The following is a 25426-nucleotide window of genomic DNA, read 5'->3' as shown; positions in this document are numbered from 1 at the left end:
AATCTGGACTCGCAATGCCCTTAATCAGCTTACAGAGTCATTGAATCCACTCGCAGCCATTTTACCGAGCCGAATACAAAGCTTTCCTGGTAATGCCCGCCTTTGTTCTTCCTGACGTCAATAGTAGGGAGCCAACCCACGCCTTTGTATTCGGCTTGGTAAAATGGCCGCTGGTTGGCTTCTTTTTCATACAAAGGCGTTGCAAGTCCAGGTTTTTTTTATATACGTCCGTGGTGTAAATGTCCAGTAAAGCTATGGTTTTTTAAAGAACTTTGAAAATGGAAAATCTTGAAAATCACCCGGTTTTACGTCATGCACCTTCAAATTACACACAGCAGCAAGTGGTTAATGACTCTGTACCATAAGATGTGTAAACCTACAACCATTTTCCATAGAGTAGCGGGAAGAATGCGGTAGAACACTATGCGGTAGAACACTACCTATTGGTAGCTTTTATTGTGCCTGTTCCTCGTGTCCTTGTCAGGCCAGCATATTTTTATCTGTTGGATTACAAACTTACTAGTAGCATGAAATTGTGCAGGATTGGAGGGCAGAGGAAAAAATAAACTGCTTAAGTTCCATTTTCCCCTACAATTAACATAATTATTCAGGGTCAGAGGAGACAGAAATTGAATTTTCTTTTTGTCAAAAAAACTAAAAAATAACCACACTTGTGGGAGAAACTCCGAGCTGGATTTTTGATGATGTTTTCCTGGACTGTTCCTCTTCATTTTGCCACAGATAACCTTGACCCCAAAATGCCTCTGAAACTGTTAATCACAGAGGGGAAAACGGTGTAGACGTGCGAGTCCACACAATGCCATTATACCCTACATTATGTGGACTTCTTTTGTACAGAGGTCCACCCTTTATATGCACACAGTTTGCTACTTGAGGAGGTAAATCATGTGGGGTACCCTTATTTGAAGCAATGATATGCAGGCTGGCATAAGTCATGTCTGCATGTAATGTAACAACACACATGCCTACCTTGGAATGCTGACCATATTCTTCGCTTTGCCAGACTGGAGTGCCTTGTTCCATTCATCTTCCTGTCCTTTAATGGTATATTGACTCATATCCAGCAGTTTCAGTCTTTCCAATTCCTTCTTCTGTTTAGCTTTGATCTCACTGGCTGCTTCTTCCTATAAAATAAAATATTCTCCAATGTAAAACCGCTAAAAAAAGACTACATCAGAAATACACAAAGCATGTAAAACTGGAAAAGGCAATTTAGAAAACCAAGTGATAATTAAAGTTACAATTACAAGTAAAAATTATAGCAATTACTACACCTCTGTAAATTATTTAGGCTGATACCATCAGATGGTACATGTCTGCCCGTTGAAGTTTCAGCTTGGTGAATATTATACTATATCCCTCGTGTTCACTTGACTCAAATTTTCCCATGAAAGATCTCTTTTTTTGGGTAGCTGCAAGGCCTGATTTTCAAAAAGTCAAAATATAGCGGCCAACTTTCCAAATACAGCCAAACACTACCAATACTGACTCGTGAGCATCACTGAATTGTCTTTTCACATTTCTTACTGCAGCTGATATCACAGAGTGGTATCAGTTGCAACTGTCCGTGTACAGTTGTCAAGTTCAAGTACAACACATAGTCTGCCTCCACAGACTTCTAGGGCATCTTGTGTGTCCAAATCTGTAGGACATCAGGTATCAGACTCTGGAGATATTTGGCAGTATAACCCACCAGCTGGCCCCTGCAAGTACAGACTGCCAGAACCTTCTGACACATTCTCCTGCACTAAGTGGTTAAGTCCATCACTGTCAAATTTACATGTATAAAGAAATTGAGAGTCACTGCACAAAAATCACCAAATCAACCATCAACTTAGGGTACATTATCATGTGGCATCAGGTCATAGATCATCAATATAAATTGTTTACTTAGTTCCTAAACTTGGCACAGCCTTACCAAATCCTGAGCCAGTGTTTGCTTAACTGGCTCCATTACGACCTCCTTGGCTGATGCTGTCATGATCTTGCCCTCAACCTCCTTCTCTAATATCCCACTGAACTCCTGGACGACTTTTCTGATGGTTCGATTGAAGAGTGCAAGGATCTGACTAGCTGGTAGGTCCAAATCTTTAGCTAAGCAGTCTACAGTCTTGTGCTGGAGTCCTAACCCTACAAAGATTGCCTTAAACAGGAAAAAAATACAGCAGAAAGTCAATACCCCATTCAAAAGCTGATTGCTGGAGTGTACGCATCTCCAAGATAGGGGTACATGAAAATGAATGCGGAAATTTAAAAAATCAACTACAGTAATCTGTCCACTTAATGCTTTTACTGCAAAATGCCTTTTGTGATGTCACAGGTTAAAAAGCCATAATCTCCAAGGTTAAACGGATGTGAAAGAAGGCCTGTACAGGGTACCTACATGTAGGTACCGGTACTCACCCATCGATGCCAAAACCCTTTCCTATTTTCTCAGGATGGGTACCAACTAAAAAAACTTCCTTGAATAAAATGTATATGAATTTTAAGGGTGAAGGGCAGAATTGCCAAGAAATCATCACGCCCCTGACAAAAACCAAGGCCCGCATTCATAACGGTGGTTCAGAGATTAACGGAGCTGCTTTCATCTCACACCCCACCTATTGTAATACCACACCTGTGATCAACAGGCCGAAGGATTTTCCTCTTCATGAGATGGCTGTGCTGCTGATGTACACTTACATGACTAACTTATAAACCTTGGTGGCCTATAATTGACATTTGTGCTGAAGTGGTAGTGCTAAGCGATATGAGTTCGGAGTATTTTTATTAAAAAATGAAACAATAAAACAATGTAAATGAGGATTATTTTATGTCGGTATCGTCGACAGAGCGAGAGGGGACCTGCACAGCACAGCAGCAGTTCTGTGACACATGTGGCAACTAGCGACCATGCACTAATGGTGCAGTTGATCGGCCTTTTATTGTATGGTAACCAATGCACTGAATGTATTAAAAATATGTATACACAAAAGAGCTAGAGAACCAGTTTAGTTTTTTATACCAATAAAATTTGCCATAGTGGTCACTTTGAGTATCGAAATTGCATTTAAATTAAAGCAAAATCAAATTCCTCAGCAATTCAGACAGATGTACACGTAGGAAGGATGTTTTGTTCACAAAAGCAATTTAGAATTAAGCATTTCTTTTCACAGGTATTCAGCCTGCCATTAAGGAGAAAAGGTTTCTTCATTCAAATAACAGAGAGAAATTTGTTCGAAAAAAGAGGGAATCATTTTTTTTAAAGAGCAAGCATTTTCTGCTGTTGAAAGGTCATAATGTAGTCAGCCAGTCGAATGTATACTGGTTGGAGTACTAAGACAGTAAAATCTAGAAAACTCAGACCTCTGGGAAATGGATCAAACATTCCAGATGTCCTACATGTAAATACATGCTTTTATTTCCTATTGAAATTAACCAGTGAACTACACTAAGTTCGTGTGGCAAATCTTTTATAATAGTCGTGTTTACAGTGTGATGTGCTGGGCAGTCAAGGTTTTTTCTACTTTAACTCCTGCCTTAAACTCCTGGCCTAAATCTTGTATTTGGTGATTACTTGTTGCATATGCACATAGCAATAAGCAAGCAACATCTGCTCAGAAATTATTTCAGAGAGTAAATTCTGAGTTCTCAATTTGAAAAGAAAAACCTATATTCTCTACCACACATATTCACTGGATGACATCAACAGCACCCTCAGTTGTCCAGGAAAGCACAGATGTATAAGACTGTACGTTTCAACGCACTTAAGCTGACGTGGTGTCAGATATTTTTCACACACTGAGGAAGTGTATGAAGTTGCAGAAAAAAAAATTGTAAAAAAATATATTTTTAAGTGCCTACCCTTAGGAACTGTCATACTGTTACTATTCATTGTTATTAGTGTTACTATTGTCGTACTGTTACTATGTTACTATTCAGTAGTGTTGTAGTCAAGACCACTTATGACCTTCACAAGACCAGCACAGGACCTCCAGTCTGAATTCAAGTCACAAGCCATTCAAATAAACTGAAACAAAAACATTCCTTTGTCATTTTTCACCCAGTTAACTGAGACTGGTCTTGTACATGGTCTTGTGTCTGGTCTTGTGTCTGGTCTCGACCACAACGCTACTATTCAGCATCATGGGCATTCACTCTGCTACGCAGTGAAGCAATGTACAGTACGTTTGAAATCACATCTTTTTTCCTGGTTTTGTCACAAGGTTCCACAATCATTTACAAATGCTCACAACTACCACTTTTGCATAATTATTATCTTTCTGTGGCAGAAAATAAAACTGAATTGAAGAGGAGAATCTTGTCCCTTGTGACTCAATCCATGAAACTGAAGCTGAACACAGAGTTGAAGCTGAGGTTATTGTGTCAAAATATGTGTTGCTCAATGACATCACAATCAATATCCTGAGGTTGTGCTGAAATTCAGAGTCCCAATCGTTCTGCCACTCAGGCTGAAACCACTGTTTTAATCATATTGCATGCTTATTTTTTTTCTCAATTTTTGGCTTATTGTGTGCTGGCCTTTTTAATAAATTATAGTTACTACTTTATGCAATGCGCTTACAAACAAGCGTGTCCTGGAGAAAGCGCAATATGAATTTTATTATTATTATTATTAGCGACTCTAACAGAAAGGAATTGACTACTTACTGACTGTACTGCAGAAAGATGAGCCCGTATCCTACCCAGACAGTGCAGCTTAGCAACAGTAGGCACTAAATCCATAATCAGGTGATAATCTGCCATGTTACGTGAGTACAGCTCAAGACGTTGCAGATCGTACTTACTGCAGTAAGATTCCAGCTCATCTGCTTGAAGTGCTATTGTCATAAAAGCATTTGAATACCAAAGAGTCAGTGTTTTTTTCTTTTTCCTTCATCATACAGTCACTCAAATTCACCAAGATTTTTCTGGTCTGTACTTCTTGGCTTCATTTACAGCATATCTTCTGCAATAATTTCTCTCAAAACTGTTTGGCTGCTCTGCCAGAAAAATCACTTGTTAGATATCCGTTAAGTTTATGTCAGAAACATTGACAGTTTTTCACTCTGACAAAATGGGTAACTTCAGTTCGGCTATGATGAGAATCAAAGAAAATTTTGATTTTTTAAATGCAAGAAAATTGAAGCCTGAGCTTATCGGACAACAAAACATTGTTTTCTGAGTTGAGCTAAATAAGGAAAGAATGGTGAAGAACTACAGAACTTTACAGAAATAGGGAGAATAAAATCAAATTTGGCACACAGGTAATCTACAAAATATTCCTCTGACTGTAACTGCTATAAATGGTGCCACTGAAATCCCAGTCCAATAATACATCACAGGATTCAGTGCAAGAGACTCCAGAGATGGATATTATCAATGCTTACATTGCATCTCTGGCTTGTAATCTTTGTGGTGCAATATACTCAAGGCCATGGAGGGTGGAAAGTTGCGGAATTGATAGGAGCACAACGACACAAAACGTCTTCGGAAATCTGATAAAACAACAACATGTTACTGTCATAATTCTGCATGTTGTCAATGGGCCACTATCAGAACCTTCAAGCTAAATTGAGGTAATATACATTTAATGAATATTAATAAGTTTAATGGCAAGAATAATTTTATGAGGTGACACACTGAATGTGCTATTCCATTCAATCCATCACAAAGAAATTCATCTGAACAAATGAATATTTTTAATTTGAGACACACTTTGTATTATTGCCCTATATAATACGATCTGATCCACCCTTTAAGAAAAATGGAATATGAGCCCCACCTTCAGCCCAATAAATACGCCAAAGCTCACTGAAGTGGGCCTCTTTGTAGTGATATGGTGAGAAGTAAACTGGAACTAGCTGAGGCAAGCTCAAATGGGTGGGTACAAGAGAGAAATCTCTGAGACCATACGGAGAGACAATGAGTCTCTCCTCCTTAGGTCTCATACATGTATAATTCCAATTGTATGGCAGGTGAGTACATGTATCTTTACATAATTGGAAATTTTCGCCGCAGACATCAAGACTCACTTTATATGCTTCAAAGCAGAGCCGAAGCCAGGACATTAGCTAAAGATGCTTGAACTGAACTGAATTCCCATCCGATGAAGGTGTGCAGCAACTGGCTTCAGGATTTTTGTGAATCCTCGGGGAGTACTAGAAAAGCCAACTGCAAGGCAAGCAAACTGGAACATCTGATTTTTTTCCCAAATGCAACGTAGACACCTGCAGTGATCCTTGTGAATTGGTATCATGAAGTATACATGCATCCTTTGGTCCTATTGACCCCAGAAAACCCCCTTGATGTAACAGATCCTTTACCAATTTTATTCCCTCCACCCTGAAGTGCTGGTAAGCTATGAACGCATTCAGAGGAGGTAGGTTTATTATAGGTCAGAGTTCTCCTGATTTCTTGGGGATTATACATAGGGAAGAAATGCACTGGCCATCCACTGGTGCTTCCAGTGTAACAGCATCTTTCTGTAACAACTTCTAAGCTTGCGTGTGAACAATCTCCTCTTGTGTTGAAGAAACTAAATGAGTGACCGGTACTCTTTCCAGTAACTGAAGAAAAATCTATTCTGTGGCCTTGAACAGTCTGAAGAACCCAACTGTCTTGAGTGAAAGTTTACCAGTGATGAACAAAAAACATGAGACAACCTTTCTGAGCCAAACAATCTACTTTCTATGACTACTATCTACGACTTTTTTCACTGGTGAGGTGGTCTTAGGCTTGCTTGGAGCAGACAACGCAGGCTGGTTGAAATTCCTAAAGCTGGACGGATCACCACCTGAGTGCCCACTGCAAAAAGAGCGTTACCCTGGGAATCATCTGTTAACTGCTGAGTAGTATGGGGAAAACCTTTCCCCGTGGAAGAAAGACTTGATAAAGAAGCCCCTTTTGTGACCTTAGTTGCCAACTTACTGGCTCTCTCAGCCTTGTCTATGTCTTTCACAAGATTTAATCCATAGAAAACTCCATGGAAGGTACTTTCTTCTTCAGTGACTCAAATCGTCCGTCAACAAAATCATCAAAGGCACACTGATGAGCGAAAGTGAGGCTCTGACTTCTAGAACCCAAGAGAATCAAAGCTGAGGTGACATGGTCTTTAACCATAGCCCTGTCAGCCTTATCGGGGCAGGATGAATCAACAAGGGCATCAAAAAGATGAACTAAAGGCAGTGCCGATTTCAGGAGATGACCACGGGCATCTTTCAGTCGGTCATCTTGTGCAACCAAGGAAGAACGAGCTTCTTTCAAGGTTGATGTCACCTGGCAGGGGAATTTCAGGTGCCTTGAAGAACTTCTCTTGCTCAGCTGGTATGAGATCGTCGGCCAATTCATCCTTCATTTTCTTGTGACCCAGTTTATTTGACTGAAGCACTTCCCACCATGACAAGACTTTGTCAGTAACTGGAGTACCAACTGACTTGTTGTGTGGGATGTGAAAGCCCTCTTGACTTTGCGGGATGCAGGAGTCATTGTTGACTCTGCTGAATCCAACTCAACAGTGTCGGATTGGGCTTGCTCGTTCATGTCCAAGGGTACCGGACTTGGTAGAGGCCATTGGGCTGCAGGACTAACGGGAGTAGCTGTTGGGTGGGTTGCCAGTGGCTGTTGTTGAAAGGGAAGCCACTGCTATGGCAGCAGGAAGCACAAACACGTACGGTTAGGTCGAAGTCGACACAGCAACATCTAGAGGGCTGGAATCTCCACCATGAAAAGCACTTGAGGTTGATTTGTCCTCAAGAACTGATGTCATTTTGGCCGTGAACTGCTTCACTTTCTTACTAGGCAACATTGGCATCATGAATGTATATACAATGTATGGAGAGTGGATCGTGGACTACATGCAACTGTTTCAGACCGTACCACATAAAACAAAGACACGCTCCAGTGGGATTTGAGCATATTTATTGGGCTGAGGCAGGGGCTCATTTGCATTCATGTCAATGTGGGGATATTCCATTTTTTAAAGGGTAAATCAGACCGTTTTATGTAGAGCAATAATACAAAGTGAGTTTTGATGACTACGATGAAATATAATTGTCTTGCATGGTTCTTATCTAACTCTGCACACTGCGTTATTTTTTCGCTAAAAGCAAAATGCACAGCTGCAAAATTAACTGTAAATTCAAAGGTGGCGCGTTTGTGTACATAAGCCTTCCCATGCGTCAAGTTTGATTGAAGATAAATTCATTATTATGCTCACACTAGTATAACACAAAAGAAAGTAATGCGTCTGTGTCCAGTCATACACGACTCGGAGTAGTATACATGTAGTACACATTATTCTGCATTCCACTCGTGAGGTAACTAATATAGTCACAATAATCACCACTTGAGGTGTGATGGCCAATCAAAAAAATCAGATGATGGCATTTATTCAGGTATTGTATAATGAACAATATTTCATTAGCAACACATTCAAAACCAGACATATTTTTAATATTTGAGGAAACATATCAATTTACACACTAATAATATGCAAATGATTCGTAACACAAGCAAACAAATATTATTTATGAAGACGTAACTTGTAATTAACACTCTACAAATATTTTGAGGGAAAGCAAACAAATAAAAGTACATGTAGATGATACCAGAAGACAGAAAAAATATGATGAAGATGGCAAGGGAGGAAAGCAGTCGTTATAGAAGTAATTGGAAGGGGATGGTAGATAGGTCAGGATATAAAAGATGTAGATGACAAGCATTAGGGGAAGTACATGTAGACGGGATGGGTGGAGTGGAATATTGGCGAGAGTGGACATGTGCTTGATCACGCTGAAGTCGTCTACTATTTAATAAAACAAACAGATAGGCATTAAAGACAAACTAGTATTATGTGTTTTAATAGTATTATATTAAACTAGTATTATGTGTTAATAGTATTATATTAAATTAGTATTATGTGTTAATAGTATTATACTAAACTAGTATTATGTGTTAATAGTATTATATTAAACTCATATTATGTGTCCTACATATCTGTATGCATGTTCTAAATGTCAATTTCAGCAAACTATTTCTTCCACCAACCTTTGGAAAAAGCCATTAGCCATGATTCAGTATCTGGTTGAGGAGACATATCTTCATTTATGATCTTCAGCATAATGCAGGAATGTTCGCCAGTTAGCTCATTCTGTAATCGATGGAAGAATGCGGGGTCACTTATCAAGCACAAGACTCGGAAGCATCTGCTAAACGCACGTTTGATGACAACGTATATGCTCTACAGACAATCATTGGTGTCAAAGCTCACATGCCAACTGTGTATCCATGAATGCTGCCCACAGATGTACAAATAACTTGTGACAAGTGCAAAATGTTAGGCTTTGGTTTGAAATTTCTGCTTCCAAAGATTTAACAGAGGACAGTGTCACAGTGCTTCGTAAATGAAAGATATATCTATTAAGTTGAGATGCCACAATCATTAGCATCATTCATATGCCAAAGCAGAATTCATACAAATTATGTATTTTAGAGTACCCTAAATTTACACATCTAACCTTCTCGTTATGATCTCTTCAAAGGAAATTATGCCCAGACATTTATTACCGTCAATGACTGATCATCACATCGGCTTTTTCTCTTTGCAGCTATGTGTGAATGAAACATTTTTTGCAGTGAAAATTTGAAAAAAAAATTCCGCAGAGCTAAACGTTTTACTTTACGGAGTAATATACGAAAGAGAAAATGGTTTTAAATTGTCTAAAGAACTGATGAATGATCACAGCGCCCTCCTGATCTGATAATGATAAAAAATAACAACTTTGATTGACTTTTACTAACTATGGAGGCAAAAAAATTCAAAAATTCAGAGCCAGAAAAATATGGCACACCTTCTATTTTGAGATTTCCAGAGCCGACCTTAGAACCCTTTTTCGTAGCTTTTTCCCCCAGAAATACAAGTAGGAAGAGAAGTATTGTTTATAGTACATGTACATACATCAATTACTCAAATGAAGGCCAATTATGTTCATTTGAATGACTGAAAATGTATGTCTCAGTGTATATTTTTCTCTGACTGAATCTCCACACCAAACTTATGAACAAAAAACTTGTTCCTTCTTTAAAAGAAACCACCTAGTGGATTTTTCTGAAGTATGGCTCTGCTGATACCCCATAAATTATAGTTTGCAGTACATGGGCAAATTATGGTGATGTAAGTTTTTCTACAGCGGATCCAACTAGTCTGCAGAAGATGGCATTTCTGTCACTTTGGTGACATCCGCTATCCTTCAAAATTTTATTCCATCTAGGATTTCAATCAAACTTTCAACTAGACAAAGTAAAACTATGAAAAGTTAGTTTGTTTTAAGTTCAAACGCTGCTCAAAGTACTTTGTATCTGTGCGAATTATGGTTGATTGTGGGCACATGTTAAGTGCTGTGGAAACAAACCAATTTTTCTACTGTATTGACACCATGTTTCCCATAATTGTGTCAAACGGATGTTTTTGGTTTCTTGGTTGAAATAGTGAACAGGTCCCTGATAAATTGTTATAAGCAATAACAGAGAGCATCGAGGCTGGTTCATTCTTAGTGTAATTTCAAAGGTGAAATATGGACAAATGGTTTAATATGGATAAACTCTAAAGCAAACATTGTAAAATGTCAGTTTCATTTAACACCTGCAATTATTTCGGCATTTTGTTTTTTATCAGACTGACCAAAGGTCCACAACTGACCAGCTCTCTGAGTCAACTACCGCCCACTCTTAATTAACTTTTATATTCTTTTATCTACATCTTATCCAGTATCAAGCTGTGTACCCTTGCCTTAAACCCAATAGCTGATTACTTTGATTGTTCAATGGTAACGATTCCTACTGGAGACAATGTATCAATGTTTTCATGCTTGTGCTCCATTGAAAAGTATTCCGTACAAGCAACATGCGGAAGAACAATGACAATTTCTACTAATGATCATAGTTTTAGGGTTTAATAAACAGAACTTACGGGTGTCTGCCTAAGATAAACAGGTACAAAGCCAGCTTTCTTCCAAAACCTGTAAAGGAAAATAAGTAACTATATTATTGCTGGTATTAAACATGCACGTTAGAATGGCCATCAAGAACCAAGTCTTAACTCAGTTGAACATTATTGGGAGACAGTCATCCCATAATAGGTTACCTTTTTCAAAATAATCAAATGCTGGGGTTATTGTTTAAGGTCCTTATAGCAACAGAGCTACTTTTGTCACACACCTTGCTCACTGTAATAACAAAAAGGAATGGAACAAAACATCTTCTGACACTATTCCATCTAATATCTGGAAATTTAAAAGTGTTCGCTTCAGATTGAGTGTCACTAAGCAGGTTGTCAAATAATGTTGGGATGTGTAAATAGTTGCTGGATGCAACACTTTTAATGAGCTAAAGCTTAAATTAGCATTGGATTCATTATCAACTTTAATGTGAAAAATGAGTTATTAGGACCCGGCAACAGGCCTAGAAACTCACTTCAACTACAGTAATCTGGACATTTAATGCTTTTATTGCACAAGGCCATTTCTGATATCTCAGGTTAAAAAGCCATCATTTACAACATTAAATGGTTGTGCAAGTAGGCCTGTGCCGGGTACCCAAGTACTCGGGTACCCGCCCGTCGATATCAAAACCTGGTTCCATTTATTTAGGCTGGGTAGACGAAAATGTGAAAATATACGTGAACTTTATTAGTGAAGGGCAGAAATACTGAAAAATCACTGTGCCCCTGAAAAACCTGATCCTGCGGTTGAAACTGCGATTCAGAGATCGACGGAGCTGGTTTCGTCACACAACTCGCTCATTGTAATAACAAACCTGTAAAACCCAGGCCGAAAGAATTTCAATCTTAATGAGGTGGCCATGTACACTTTCATGACTGTAACTTACAAACCCTGTCAGCCTATAAAGACTTTATTATGGGACCAGTGGAACACAGCAGCAGTACTGCGGAATGTAGCAATCAAGCACAAACTGTGCAGTTCACCAGCCTTTTATCATTATATGGTAACCAACACACTGAATGTACTAAAAACATGTATACACGAAAGAGCTGGAGAACTAGTTCAGTTTTTGATACCAATAAAGTTGGATGCTGTAGTCATTATCACTTTTAGTATCAAAATTGTTTTCAAATTCAAGCAAAATTAACTTCCTCAGTGATTCAGCAGAACTGTGGATGACAATTGAACAAAAATGTAGGAAGGATGTTTAGTTCACAAAAGCAATGCAGAGTTGAAGATTTCTTTTCTCTGTGGTTTTTGGCCTGCCATAAAAGGAGAAAAGGTTTCTTCATTCAAATAACAGAAATAAAAATAGAAATTTGTCCAAAAAAGATAATTTTTCTTTAAAAGCACACTTTATCTGCTGTTGAAAGGCCACAATGAAGTATTTACATAATAAAGTCTTGAAAATACAAACCTCGGGGAAATGAATTAAAAATTCCAGAAGTCCTTAATATTTCTTTTCTATTGAAATAAACCACTTAATTGCAGTGCCTTTGTGTGGCTAAACTTTCGTAAGGCTTAGTCTATGGACTTTATTCATGGGGCTGGCCATATTGAATTTGAAAGCAAGGTTAACTCTTCATTTTGGAATGTTGTTAGTACAAGTGAAGCAATAAAATGAGATTTCATGGCAACCTTCCTCCTTTCTACTCTAATGAATAATTTCAAATCCATAATTGAACACATAGAATTGTACATCACCAGATTAAGAACGTTATTGAAAGGGAGGTTTGAAACGCACGGAAGAATAAAACAGTCTGGTGAGATCCTAATCGACAGTTTGCAATATATCAAACAGATTTGGGGAATAAGATCAAAAATCTGTTGCGTTTACAGCAAATGCCCTGCACACGGTCATCTCTTTTCCACTTAGGTTTTCCTATGTGGGGTCACATGGCCATTCCTTTTGCAGTCACATGGCCGCTGCCGAGTCAGCAATTGGACTTCCTGCAAGGGGGCTACAATTGGGTCTGCGTTTTCACACACTATCATATCCAACACTCACAGATTATGCATGGTAAGGATCTCCTGATATTTTGTGCTATATTTACCTCAGTAGCTCTGATGTAATACCAAACGATACCCCCAGGTAATCCAACTTCTCTGCAGGACGTTCACTCAGCTTGGACAGCAATGGAGGAAGGTTTTTCCTCGGTCCAATCACCTCTTCTAACAAATCAACCTCCTGAGAAATAAAAATTAGCTCTGTGTTTCCTACAATTTGGCACTTAATTTTCAAACATTTCAATAAAAAAGGAACAAACTGAATAAGGTTTTGGTCACATATGAGTCACGCAGCTATTCTGTGCAATCACAGACTTCCACGTGGCTGAAGATGCTTCCAAATCAAAGTTTATACACATACTGTATGCCATTTACAATCTTGACCATGTGCATTCTTGGAAAAAAAAGTGGTTGGGGCATTTGATGGGTTGGGCACGGACGATCAGCAGCTTCTCATGTGACCTTCTGAGAAGTTTTCCTTTTTTCTTATTTTAAAAGCATTTTCCACATAGCTCCTGAACAAAAGCAATAAAAGCTAGGATGAGATGGCATTATCGAAAGTCACATGACACACCTTGATATCGTTGATAAACTCCTCCCACACCTGTAAGTTGTATAATGCCCAGGTATAATTGATACTTGTGCATAATATGTAGTTAGTTTTAGCATCCTTTACTAAATGTGTGAGAAAAAACAGACAGACAGACGGACGGACGGATAGACAGACAGAATACACAGTAATTTTAGCTAAAGAAATCCAATATGCTAAACTTAATTGACCTAGGGTGAAGAGAGAAACGTACCTCACTCTGTACAGTATTTAACTCTGTGGGTGCTGAAGAATTCTCCCCTAGACTGGGAAACTGACCCTCATAGTACCTCTGCAGAAGCTTCAAGGCCCTGGATCCATAACCCATCTACACACAATGACAGTCTATCATGAACATTGACATGACTAGTCACAATCACGATGGTCAATTAGCTTAATGAAATGCACCATGACATCAACCTGAATATGTGCATCCCCATGGTTACTTGCAACTTGAAAAATGCAATCAAAATCTGTTTATGAAGATTATGTCATTACATCTTTAACAAAAATGTAGAATGCATTTCTGATTTTTACTTTGAAAAGTGACTTTCAACGGGTCACTTTTAAACAAGTCCTGCATTGATGGCATGAGATTTCAGCACTGTTGGTATAACAAGTGGAGCAAGATTGATGTCATAATGCTTTTGAAAGAATGCAAATGACACACCACAATATGACAGGTGTAATGCGACTACACGATGGTCTAAATATGGATATGGTTCACATAAGTACTTAATCTCTCTTCTTCCTTCACACTGAAAATGGACCGTTTACTCTAGCTGAATAGCATGAAGCAACATAGTCAATCAGATTACTTGGTTAAGCCAGATGGAACATATCATGCACTTACCCCTTGGTAGTCAGGGTGTGTGGCTATGCGTACCACTCGAGCACCCGATAAAGTGGGAAAATCATTGTCTTGAAACTGAAAGATAAAATTTTAAGGAAGTGAATGACATCCAAAAAAATCAAATATCTCTGCCGTTGGTTAAGTCAATGCCATCATTTTCTTGATTTTCTTCATTTGAGTGAATTCTCCTGGCGCTGCCTCAGGGTCATTATGGACATTTCCTTCTGTGAAGAGGGGAACATTTTGAGTATTTTATTACTGAAAAAGCTAATTTGCCGGGTCTTTTATTTCAAGTTTACAGAAGGTAATTGCTAATGCCTAAACCCCTTTCTTGGGCCAAGACTGTGCAAGATGAGATGTTGCCAAGTTCTTATTTATTTCATTTGGGTTTTTTTTTTCGTTTTTTTTCAACTTTTGCGAACTCACATGAAAGTTTCAAGACACAATGTTTCAAAGGTACAAACTGGGTTCTGTTATGAGATCAAAGACTTTGTTTCACGAAACCATGCTTTAACACTTTCTCTCTTTGACAGATGTTTACCTGTTGTTGGATGGTCCATGGAATCAGGTCTCCTGAAGCTCGCTTGCCTCGGGATAAGCTGGACATGATACTTTGCTTGGAGATTTGGCCTTCCAAGCACACCTTGTACACAAAATCACACATTAAATTCAGACAAAAAAAAACGACAATGCTACTTTCTATGACTGTGGGGGTTACGTCTAGTAGTTATGGCCAAATGTACCAGTTTTTGCTCACATTGTAACCCTAAATAAATGCAGTATACTCCAGTTTCATACCGAGAAGAATTTGACCTTTCACTGAGACATGGACGACTGGTGTACATGTAACACTCACCTGAAGCACACAGAGTATTTCAGGCAGTGCATTCTGTGTAGGATCCACTGGTCCCAGAAGGCAGAAGATGTGATGAGCTGGTGCATCTGATAGAAGCTGTAAATCATTGGGTGTGTTCTAACAACAGAAAAACCAACAATATCATGGATTGAAGGTATACAAGGGTACCGGAAATTCATTCATCTTTGCAATAAGGCTGTGCACACCTATTGGCATGTAGTAAAAGCAATTTGCCATTAACATCTGACTGAGGTTTCTGCATCATCTGTATCATACATGTGTATATAAAGTTAAACTTCTCTTGTGAAAGTTACATGCACATGAATATCATTATCCTTGATCAACTTTCAAGTACCACTTGTAATTTATCTCAAATTTACACTTAAAGTAACAGCAAGCTGTAAATTAATCAGGAGACTCCAGGTCACAATGCCGTATCTGTTCAAAGTACAATACAACTACGGCAAACTGCAGCTTAAATACAAGTCCATGGATATTCTGTGACGAAGTACATGCAACACTAGCCTTCATGTCCCGTTTCTCATAAGAAAGACTGTGAAATTGGTTTACCATACGATGTCAAATGTAAGAATTCAGAAAACTTTCAAGCACAAATTTTCCGAGAATTAAGGTTAAATGTCAATAAAGTCACAGCCTAACATCACCAGAACACATACATGTAAATATTAAATTAATGGAGCACTAATTCGTTATTCCTAGCATGGAGAAACAATGGTGCCTGCTGGGCTTGGATATTTTGAACTCAAGCGCATATTTGTAGAACGTCATGAAAACAAAAAGAAATAGGACAGAAAAAAAAGAATGTATTTGAAATACGAGCAAGTACATTAGAAAATAGCATATATCCTGTTTTCTGTCATTCAATTTGTCATTTAATATGGATGCATTTTCATTGTTTAGGGTGACCTGTACTAAACACTCTTTCCTGATTGTGCATTTAGGTTTTTGACTCACCAGCTTTGTTGGCACATCATTTTAGAATATAACCACAGATATGCAACTAGCCACACAAAAGCTGTGCAAATTTCTGCAAGTTTTCCCAGCAAGTTCCTACACATGTCCACGTACCTAGGAGGCTTCACTTTGCACAGTGACATGGTGTTCCAGTAATTATATATAGCTTTATGGTAAAACACAATGCAAGGAACTACCAAGAGACTGACAGTCAACAACAGAGGGAGCTATCCTGATGGTTCTACTATACCTTATAGTGTGCTGCTACATAGATAGACATCAGACGTTGAAGAAATACCTCAGAGGCTTTGTGGAAACTGAACAATGTATCTCGGTTGATGTAGTATGTGTGGATTCGTCAAGAAAAACAAGTGCTTTAACTTTAATAATGTTAAAAATACACTTTTTTTTTCGGCAAAGACAGCCACATACATAGCAACCCAAAGTAGGAAATTACCCTTAGGTATACAAGCAATGCAATCCTGAGTAGCATTACAGCTGAAATAACACTATCAATTGATTTGAGTCAGACATTCCAATTACTGAGTTAGAACATTCCAAAAACCCTTTATTGGGAGTGTAAATAAACGATTGCCTGCCACTGGCAGTAGAAAATAAAAGGCAAAATATTTCAAAATGACTTAGGGCCATGTCAGGTGAAAAAGCAAGGACATTAATATAAATTTGCATTCTGCAAATTCTGCTCCTTCAAAGAAAAAACATAACCTGCTGCCAGCAAGTCCAAACACTAGACACTGGGTTGTCAGTGAGACTTTCATGGTCATATATCCATGACTTAGAATGGTTTACACATCACTCATGATTATCCCATCCTTTGATGCGCATGTACCACTCACTCAATATTCTGTTAGCCAAACCTGTAAACAGTGAAAAGGGTTTCATTCAGAACTAAGACGCAGGGGCCAATTTCATCGAGCTGCTTAAGCACAAAATTTGCTTAAGCGCGAAAATAACCTTACTTGATAAGTCAGGTAACTGGCCAAAATTCCATGTGATGTATATTCTTTTGGGATTGTATTTAGCTGTTTTTTGGTTAGCATGACAATCAGATAGAGTTTGAGCAGGTAACCTTTGTTTATTAAGCCAAGTTTTTTTCCCGTTTAAGCAAATTTAGCGCTTAAGCAGCTCTTGGATTGGCCCCAGAATGCATACACTGGGATACATAAAGTTACAGGATATAAGTCACAGTCTTGAGGTAGTGGGCATCCCGATGATATCCTTGGTACGTTTGCCACATCTAGGCATAGCATACCATTCAACCATTGCTCTACATCATCTCCAACACTGTATCGGATTGACTCATCTAGACTAACTTCATGAAGAACACGACCTAAGTGAACAAATGAACATGATTGTCAATCATGTATTATGATAGATATCATTTACACAAGAACCATGTTTTGAAAATGAGAAATTCCTCTTTCATAACATGATGCATCCAAACATCTAGAAAGTCACAGTAATGTATGAGATAAATATTCATTTTCAGTGATGATAAGGTCGTTCTCATAGGACTGTTAACTTCACCTAAAGATGACCCAAAACTTCCCTCACATTAACCTTTGACATTTTCAGCATTGCAAGAAGATATATTTTACACAATAGTGTCACTGCTAACTTCCAGTTTATTACTTCACAATTCTGAACATCAAATACAACTTTTAACAAGAAAATATCCAGTGATAAGTGCAGCCTGTTTTTAACATTTCAAAGAAACCTGTTTCATCATTTCTATTCAGTTAATTTTTCATTTCAATTTTTCAAATTCTCACAACTTGATGAATACTCCATTTCTAGTCTACTGTAAGTGATCTTAAGACTTTAAAACTCATGTCTTTAATTGCGTTTCAGGAATCTAGTGATTACAGCATTCCTGCTTTGTCAAAATGAATGTTGACCATGTTACCTGTGGCTGATGACCCAGCCTCTGAGCTACTCCTCGCTTCTGTCTTACTACTGGAACCACCTGTTGCATTCTGCTGTCTGAGTTGCTGAATCAATTTCAAGGAGAGAGAGCGGCCTGTTCCTTCATACCTATACAAAATAAATTATCCAATCAAATGGAGAGGAAACAAAAATTAACCAACTGTACTGTGTGCCTCAAAAAAGGTTCCACAGTGCTTCATGGCCTTCTCATGAAAACGTTCCTCGTCTTCTATATTTTGTGTCGAGTTTTAAAAGAGCATTTATCAGTCAATGAAGCATACATGTCTCAATAATCTGGGTTGTTGATTTCTGCTTGACTGTACATCTAAATCTTGCCTGACTAAAATCCCTATCTGTACACAGTACTTGCATGGGTTCTAAAAAACTGGCTTCATAAAAATCTTTTATCATACTTCATTCTCAAATAATAACACGAACAAAGCAGTTTATCATGCTGCATATTCTAATAATCAATCTACCCATTAACGGTTGAAGACATGAACACAAGGTATGGTCCTAGTAGTTCCTTGACCAGAGGCAGTGGGATTGCTGCAGCTTCATCTATCACTACCAGCTCTGCTTGTCCTAGCTTGACTGCATCACCAGGATGAATGTACTGTGAACAAAACATGAACAATACAATGCCATTAAAACCAAGGGTTTTTAGGATGGCATTGCTACATGTTCTGGGGCATACCTACATGCACTACAACCATCAAACATGAGTTAAAATTGCTGTTAGGTTGATGGCACATGGGACAATATTGCAGTTTTTTTCTCCGAGAGAGCAAAGATTACGCAGCAGAATTAAACATGCATTCGTAAATGTACGAAGTACCAACTTGTCATAGATGGCGTTTAGTACAATTCTGGAAAACAGTGTACATGTACAAGAATTTTTGAAGGGAAAACTATTTCATTTGAGCAGATCAAACATGGTCAATTGTTAACCTGTATTGTTTGCCTGTGTTCTCTGTAAATGTTGACTCTTATGATGGCTTTGTTGAATTCAGGGTTTGTCGACTGGACCAACTCATAGTCAAGATGTTCCTACAAACAAATAAAAATGCCATGAAATAACTTTATGCCAATCACTTCACAGGTCAAGTCAAACTGCAAGTTGCTATGTACACATTAACCCAAAATCCAAACCTTTGATAAACTTCATTCAATGCTCTGATTATGATGACCCCCCTACAGTATTTGTTACTAAATGGAGCATTTCTATGTGATAAATTCCTCGGATTTACCAGGATTAATACTTGCTGTACTATTGGATACTACACGATAACAATAAAGGCTGTCAGTTATGTTTAGCCGTTTGCACCTTGTTTGCAATGGCAGCATCAGGCTAGTATACTCCACAAGGAGCTGAGGTGGTTTCAGGAATGTTCAGATGATGTGAGCAATGTGCAAGGATAATAATATATTGGCACCCTTGAATTGCAGATACTGGTCACCTTATAAATGCTTTGATATTATTATTATTAAGATGCAGCAGGTCAAAGGTCACTGTATGCCCCACTCTCAAAGATTAGTGTTAACAAGACTTCAGACTGTCATTTAACACAAACGCTCAAAAAAAAAAAAACCCCTTAACACTTCCATGAGGAGATTTTGGAAGATTAAGTAAGAGTGACTGTTATAATGTATAAGGCATAATTGCCTGTTTAGTTTAACTACTGATAATAAGCATGGTATGTGACCAACCGTCCCCAAACCAGGCTGAAGTAGGTAACTTCATAACCCTAAAATAGTGGAACTTCCACGGTTCAGATTTTCATGGGAGCTTTACAGCCATCAGTACCCGTACGAGGCTTTCTGCAGACAGAATTTAGATTTGACATGGATCACTTTGAAGTGTAGAAAAAGCTGAAGGAGAGGAATTGTCCAACATCACAAATACCGACTTCTGTTTGGTTTGGGATGGTGGGTCAAATATTACTTGTTTCCTGCACAGGACATGTAATGGGCTTTGGAAGATTCAGGAAGTTTCCTTGTAAAAACGCACAATGATCCAAAACATCCAATCACCGACCTGATAATCTAGCGCATCAAACCCTTTGAAGACAAACTCAAAGAGTGTTCGTAGATTCTCAGGGCTGGGAGCAGTCACAAAAATGTTGGAATACCTGTTCAGTTAAATTAAAACAGAACAACTGCTGCTGTAAAAGGGTACCAAACTGGACAAAACAGCAGGTTCGTTAACAGCTGTGATGCTCATGAATCAGTATGGAATATTGGTATCCAAAGCCCATTGATACTTTTTTTTCTCTGCTGAGGACATTTCAGCTTGTAACTTTCAGTAAAGCAGCCCAAAGTTCTTGGGAACATACATCTGAGAGGCTTCAACTTTGAACAGAGAATTATACTGGTATGTCAGAGAACAGCTCATGAAACCTACACAACTACAAGGGCTGGTTTTACTTTCTGTTATCACACTTGCTGTTTTCACACTTATGTATAGTATGTACATATACTGCTGATTCCTTACATACTAAGCCTGTTCGATATGACGAAATTTCATGATACTTTGATATGATGTTGATATCGCATATATAACATCATTTGCAAAAACACATATCGGAATAATGTGCAAATCGATATGCCAAAAATTATCGTGATAAGCTCCAAACGATGTACTGAACATGTACATGAGGAAGTCAAATGCACCACGTGTTGAGCCCTGAATGCATTACTTTTAGGCCACACAAATACTCCCCAAAAACTACCACTGAAAACCTCAAAGCACAAAGTCACAGTTGGCCCCAAGAAGTTGCAAGGGTCTTGAAAGTATTAGGGGGCAGAACCAAACAACAGACTGTACATGTAATGTATTTTACTCCAGCTAAGTTGGTTCTCTCTCTCGGGACTCAAGATCGTCATAAATATATTACTGTGCCTACACGCTGTACACGGCCGTTTCCCAATACTCAACTTCGTCTCCATCTCAGGCTTTGTCTCCAAAACCGACTCCCGACTGTGGGCCTGATGTGTTTCAATTAAATTATAGAACTGTAATGTTTGGCTCTTTTGCATCTTACTTGATGTTTTGTGCCACTATAAAACTTGCTATTGTGCTTACAACTTCAAAGTCAGGTAGTAAAAACGGTTGAAGCCTGAGCGGGGACAAAGTCGAGTATTGGAAAAAGGCCTACATGTTAAGTTTGTTCAATAAGGTGACCTTTAAAATGGTCAGAGCACATGCGTGTTGCCCGAGAGGGGTCCCTGGTATTGATGTACAAGACTACATGCATCCATCAGTTGGGCAGTGTGGGGATTGTTGCCTGACGCTTTTAGGCTATTGCAGCGAAGGCAACCAAAACCAAAGTGCGATATTTTTAATGCCGACTTACAAGAAGGATTTTTTTGTGGTCTTGTAGAAAAGGTACCAAGCAAAACATGCCAATTTATGAGAAACAAATGATGACTTATAGAAATGAGGTGAGGGCATCAATACCAGTAGCTCCCCACGCATGTGCTCTGTACATTTTGGGGGTTGCCTTATTGAGCGAACTTTACTGCCAATGGGGGAAATGGCCTTTTCCGTACGGTGCCATGATATGACATATGATAATTTAATGTCCACAATTTCCATGTTGATATTTGCTTTTCACCAGCATATAAGAGTTTTAAATGTAGAGATAAAACACATGTAAAAAGGCCTGTACATCTTTTTTTTTTTTTTACGTGGCCCCGAGACATGGTGAGTTAAGTCGTGTTTTGATGTCACCACGATAATATCGGATATCGCGATATGAAAAGAAATAAATACCAAACAGGCTTATCAGAATGAATTACGAAGAAGCCTAGTTCTAACTACACGTATCCAGAGCCATAAAACGCTGTGTCTACATGTTCCATGTACAAGTACCTACCCAAATGCCACAGCAGTAGCCATAGCCAAGCCCAGAGCCGCAGACTTGCCTCTCCCTCTTGCTGCCGTCATGCAAACAGTGCTACGCAGAGTCTTCTCTGAGATAGCCTCTACAAACTTTAGCAATGCTTTGGCTTGGTCCAGTGTCTTGGTACGGTTGACAAGCACCCCCACTGGCTGTGTGTCTTGCAATGATGCTTTCAAGTCTTTCAATTCTGTTTCACTTGGACTCAAAGTGTCATCCTGTCATCCCATGTAAAAGAAAAGTGTACAAGTTCAAGTACAGTCAGCACTAATCAAATCTTTACTGTGCTAGGTTCAATAGGATGTTATTAGGTTTCCCTGTAGCTTTTAAATACAGCACAAGCAGGATTATACTGGACACTTGTAGTAAAAAGTTAAAGAGCAACTCAAAGGAAAACATGCTTTCTCTTATCTTATCTGGTCAAATCAATATGGAAGCATCCAAATCGAACGCAGTGTCGTTTGCCTTCAGAGCTCAACTATAACAAGCTCAAAAGGGCTGAAGCCACAATTAGGAATACTCTTTTCCGTATTTCATTTTCCAGTATCAGTTTTCAAGTCAATATCCTCGTCTTACATATAGCAGTGATCCGAGAAGTGTCATTGTCCATGTGTCCATCACTTCGCCTGGTACAGTGCACACCTTTTAAAAAAATTCTAATGCATAAAACTGTGAGCAGAATTTGCGCTGACCAGTTCAAACTGCGACAGAGCAGTCAAGAAATGTTTGCACTGGTCTGGATGGCCAGTGATAAAAAAGTAATGGGGAAATCCTAAGCCATCATCCCCTTCTAGCGGGAGACTTTGAGACACTTGACCTAATGTGTGCATGCTAAGAATAACAAACAATTCTTTAGAAGAGATAAACATAATCACAAACATAATTCACAAACAATTCACAAACATTTCTTTATCTAACAAAAACAATTTTTAGATGTGTACTTTCCCCATATGGATCAGTAAAAGTCAATTTTTGATACTTTGTCAGTTGATACAAGATCTGCCACCAAAATCTCCTTATGTAAGTTTCCAAAACTTCTAAAAGAGTGACTGTGGTTATTTGAAACACAAATTTATGCCTTTGGGCCTTATTTAAATGATCCTTTTAGAATAATTCAGCAGACTGTGTACGTTTTGTGGATACCCACTGAGTGCAAATTAACCACTTCCTGCGGGGATTCCGGTTTCGGTTACCATGTGTTTACATGTATACGCATGGCCAGGGTCTCTGAAATCGGACAAAGTGAACTGGGCCTTGTAACAAAAGACTGTACTCGGAACAAAAGATCAGGTTGCCGGGCGTTACCGACATTTTTTCACTCTCAATAGTGGAGTTAATCCAACCTTATTTTGAAACAGTATACCACGGTTTGGGGCATTTAGTGTGAGCAGATTACCACCGGGGACAAAAGCTTTCCACCACCGCAGCGATGAGCCACACAGCACCGCTGCACACTAATCTGGCCCTACTGAAAAGAGGTCAGCAGCGCACTGTGCCAGTTTCATGAAGCAAAGAAAGTTATATAACACCGCACGCTGTATATCATTTTTAATTTTCTCGCTGTTTTTTTACGGTTGATATTTTTGATGGAATCCAATGACATTTGCAACTGCCGACTTTGAGACCCAATAATTTGTGAAACATGTTTTTAATATAGGTAAATATTATCATCATTTAGCACTTTCACATCTGTTTAAAAATTACCTTGGGAATAATTACGTCCGATTATTTTCATACGACTAGGATTTACAGGTTGTTCATGTCTGTCCAAGATGCTGATGTTTGACATATTGAAATATTAATCAGCTCTGATTAGTTGCAAGATGGGAACAGTCATCAGTGTTCCAGATATCAGCCATGACTCCCCTCAGTTCATCAGACATTGTGACTTAATGCGTTGTTGTTGCATGTATCTTCTGGAAAAATCCTCCCCCGCCCCTGAAGTTCATTGTTATCAAATGGCTTATATTTTGTAGAACATGTCATATCCAAAGTTATTCTTTGGTTATGTTAGACAAACATTTTTCTACCTTAGGACTTGGACTTTTGACCTACATGTACATGTAAGGGGCCTAAAAATTAAGAGCTTCTGCTGGAGATCAAGACTAACTCGCTTACGTACCGAGTTTGAAGTATACATGTACCTGTACTTGTCAGATCCTTTGTAAGCTGAGAAAAGTAACTGCTTACAGGCATTCTAATATAGCATGTGAGTGTTGCATACTCTGATGTGGGTCTTTCCATGAGGTTGGGGCACAATTTGTGATGGTGAGTTCTGTATAAATGAACAGCTACATGTATTTCCCTGCATGTGGATGCCAAATTATACATCTTGCAAGGCTGAATACAGAGGTGTGTGTTACTTTTGCAGAGTAAATGCCCTACTCAACAGGTCATGCCAGGTGGTAAAAGTTACCCATGTAACAAGGACACTGTCACAAATTGTGCCCCTACCTCATGGAATGACCCATGTCCCTGTAGTGTGAATATTCCCTTGTTTTCACTAGGTATGAAATCTTGGTGACAATCCTCTAATTTTATGAAGACCCTTTTAAGCAGGATATTCATTCTTAGTTTTGTGGATAGTTCTTCTTTTGCAACAGATATCCTTTACCCCCAAATGCCCTTAAACCTTTTATTCAGTGGGTTCAACCTTTTGTGGACGCTGACAAATCCACACAACATCTTCATAACCTGTGTTATGTTGACTTCTTTAATTCCCAGGTTTGCAACATGTACGTGTACAATCACACACCCAGGCAAGCACATGGGTACGTACTGACAAGGCAAAATACAGAATTCCCACTCGGCCTTTAATTGCCAGTGGCCATAAAAGAAATGAACTGAATGTGCTGTGAAACAATTGAGGCAATCTGCAATGTGAGTGCCCACTGAAACCTTCACTGATCAAAAGTGAGGCAACTCTATGTCAGGATTTTACATCTCAGAAAGATAAATCACTGCCTCTATAAAAAGAGAATTTCTACGTGTGCTGCATAAAACCAATCTTTCATGTTTGCAGTAATTGTGACAGGTGGAACGTTAAGACTTGAAGCTATGCATGGATGAAGTGCTAAATTAGGTTAGGCTTTCGGTTGCACCATGTACAAGAAAATATCTCTTTTAATGAGTGTGTTGTTCTGAGAAGAACCGATGGTGAACACCGATGGAGTCACCCTCCTGAAGAACAACAGAGCACACTGGTCGAAACGTTAAGTACATGTACGCATTCATCAGTTCTTGTGAGAACTACAACTCTTCCAAAAGAGACCAGAACTATCCACATGGTGTCACCTC

The 25426-nt window shown here is 38.7% G+C and overlaps 1 protein-coding gene across 2 annotated transcripts in view; it reads right to left on the bottom strand.

Moving 5' to 3' along the window:
- The window catches only part of nat10 (N-acetyltransferase 10), a 34650-nt gene that overhangs the window by 2257 nt on the left and 6967 nt on the right, over window positions 1–25426 (bottom strand). For both annotated transcript variants that reach the window (XM_022227923.2, XM_022227924.2), the window contains exons 7-24: window positions 22106–22347; window positions 20266–20359; window positions 19179–19277; window positions 18707–18843; window positions 18208–18335; window positions 17481–17631; window positions 16531–16627; window positions 15306–15422; window positions 14991–15092; window positions 14450–14524; window positions 13811–13924; window positions 13055–13188; window positions 10970–11018; window positions 9049–9151; window positions 5391–5498; window positions 4672–4841; window positions 1940–2164; window positions 991–1145 (exon numbers count right to left, since the gene is read on the bottom strand). In XM_022227923.2, coding sequence (XP_022083615.2) covers window positions 991–1145; window positions 1940–2164; window positions 4672–4841; window positions 5391–5498; window positions 9049–9151; window positions 10970–11018; window positions 13055–13188; window positions 13811–13924; window positions 14450–14524; window positions 14991–15092; window positions 15306–15422; window positions 16531–16627; window positions 17481–17631; window positions 18208–18335; window positions 18707–18843; window positions 19179–19277; window positions 20266–20359; window positions 22106–22347 — 2300 coding nt within the window. The remainder of the gene's footprint in view (window positions 1–990; window positions 1146–1939; window positions 2165–4671; window positions 4842–5390; window positions 5499–9048; window positions 9152–10969; window positions 11019–13054; window positions 13189–13810; window positions 13925–14449; window positions 14525–14990; window positions 15093–15305; window positions 15423–16530; window positions 16628–17480; window positions 17632–18207; window positions 18336–18706; window positions 18844–19178; window positions 19278–20265; window positions 20360–22105; window positions 22348–25426) is intronic.

Source organism: Acanthaster planci, linkage group LG20 (genome assembly GCF_054643075.1).
Source record: "Acanthaster planci isolate LZ-2023a linkage group LG20, COTS_SCS, whole genome shotgun sequence".
NCBI lineage: Eukaryota > Metazoa > Echinodermata > Asteroidea > Valvatida > Acanthasteridae > Acanthaster > Acanthaster planci.
Note: the sequence above shows the minus strand (reverse complement) of the source record. Positions and strands in the feature narration are given on the sequence as shown.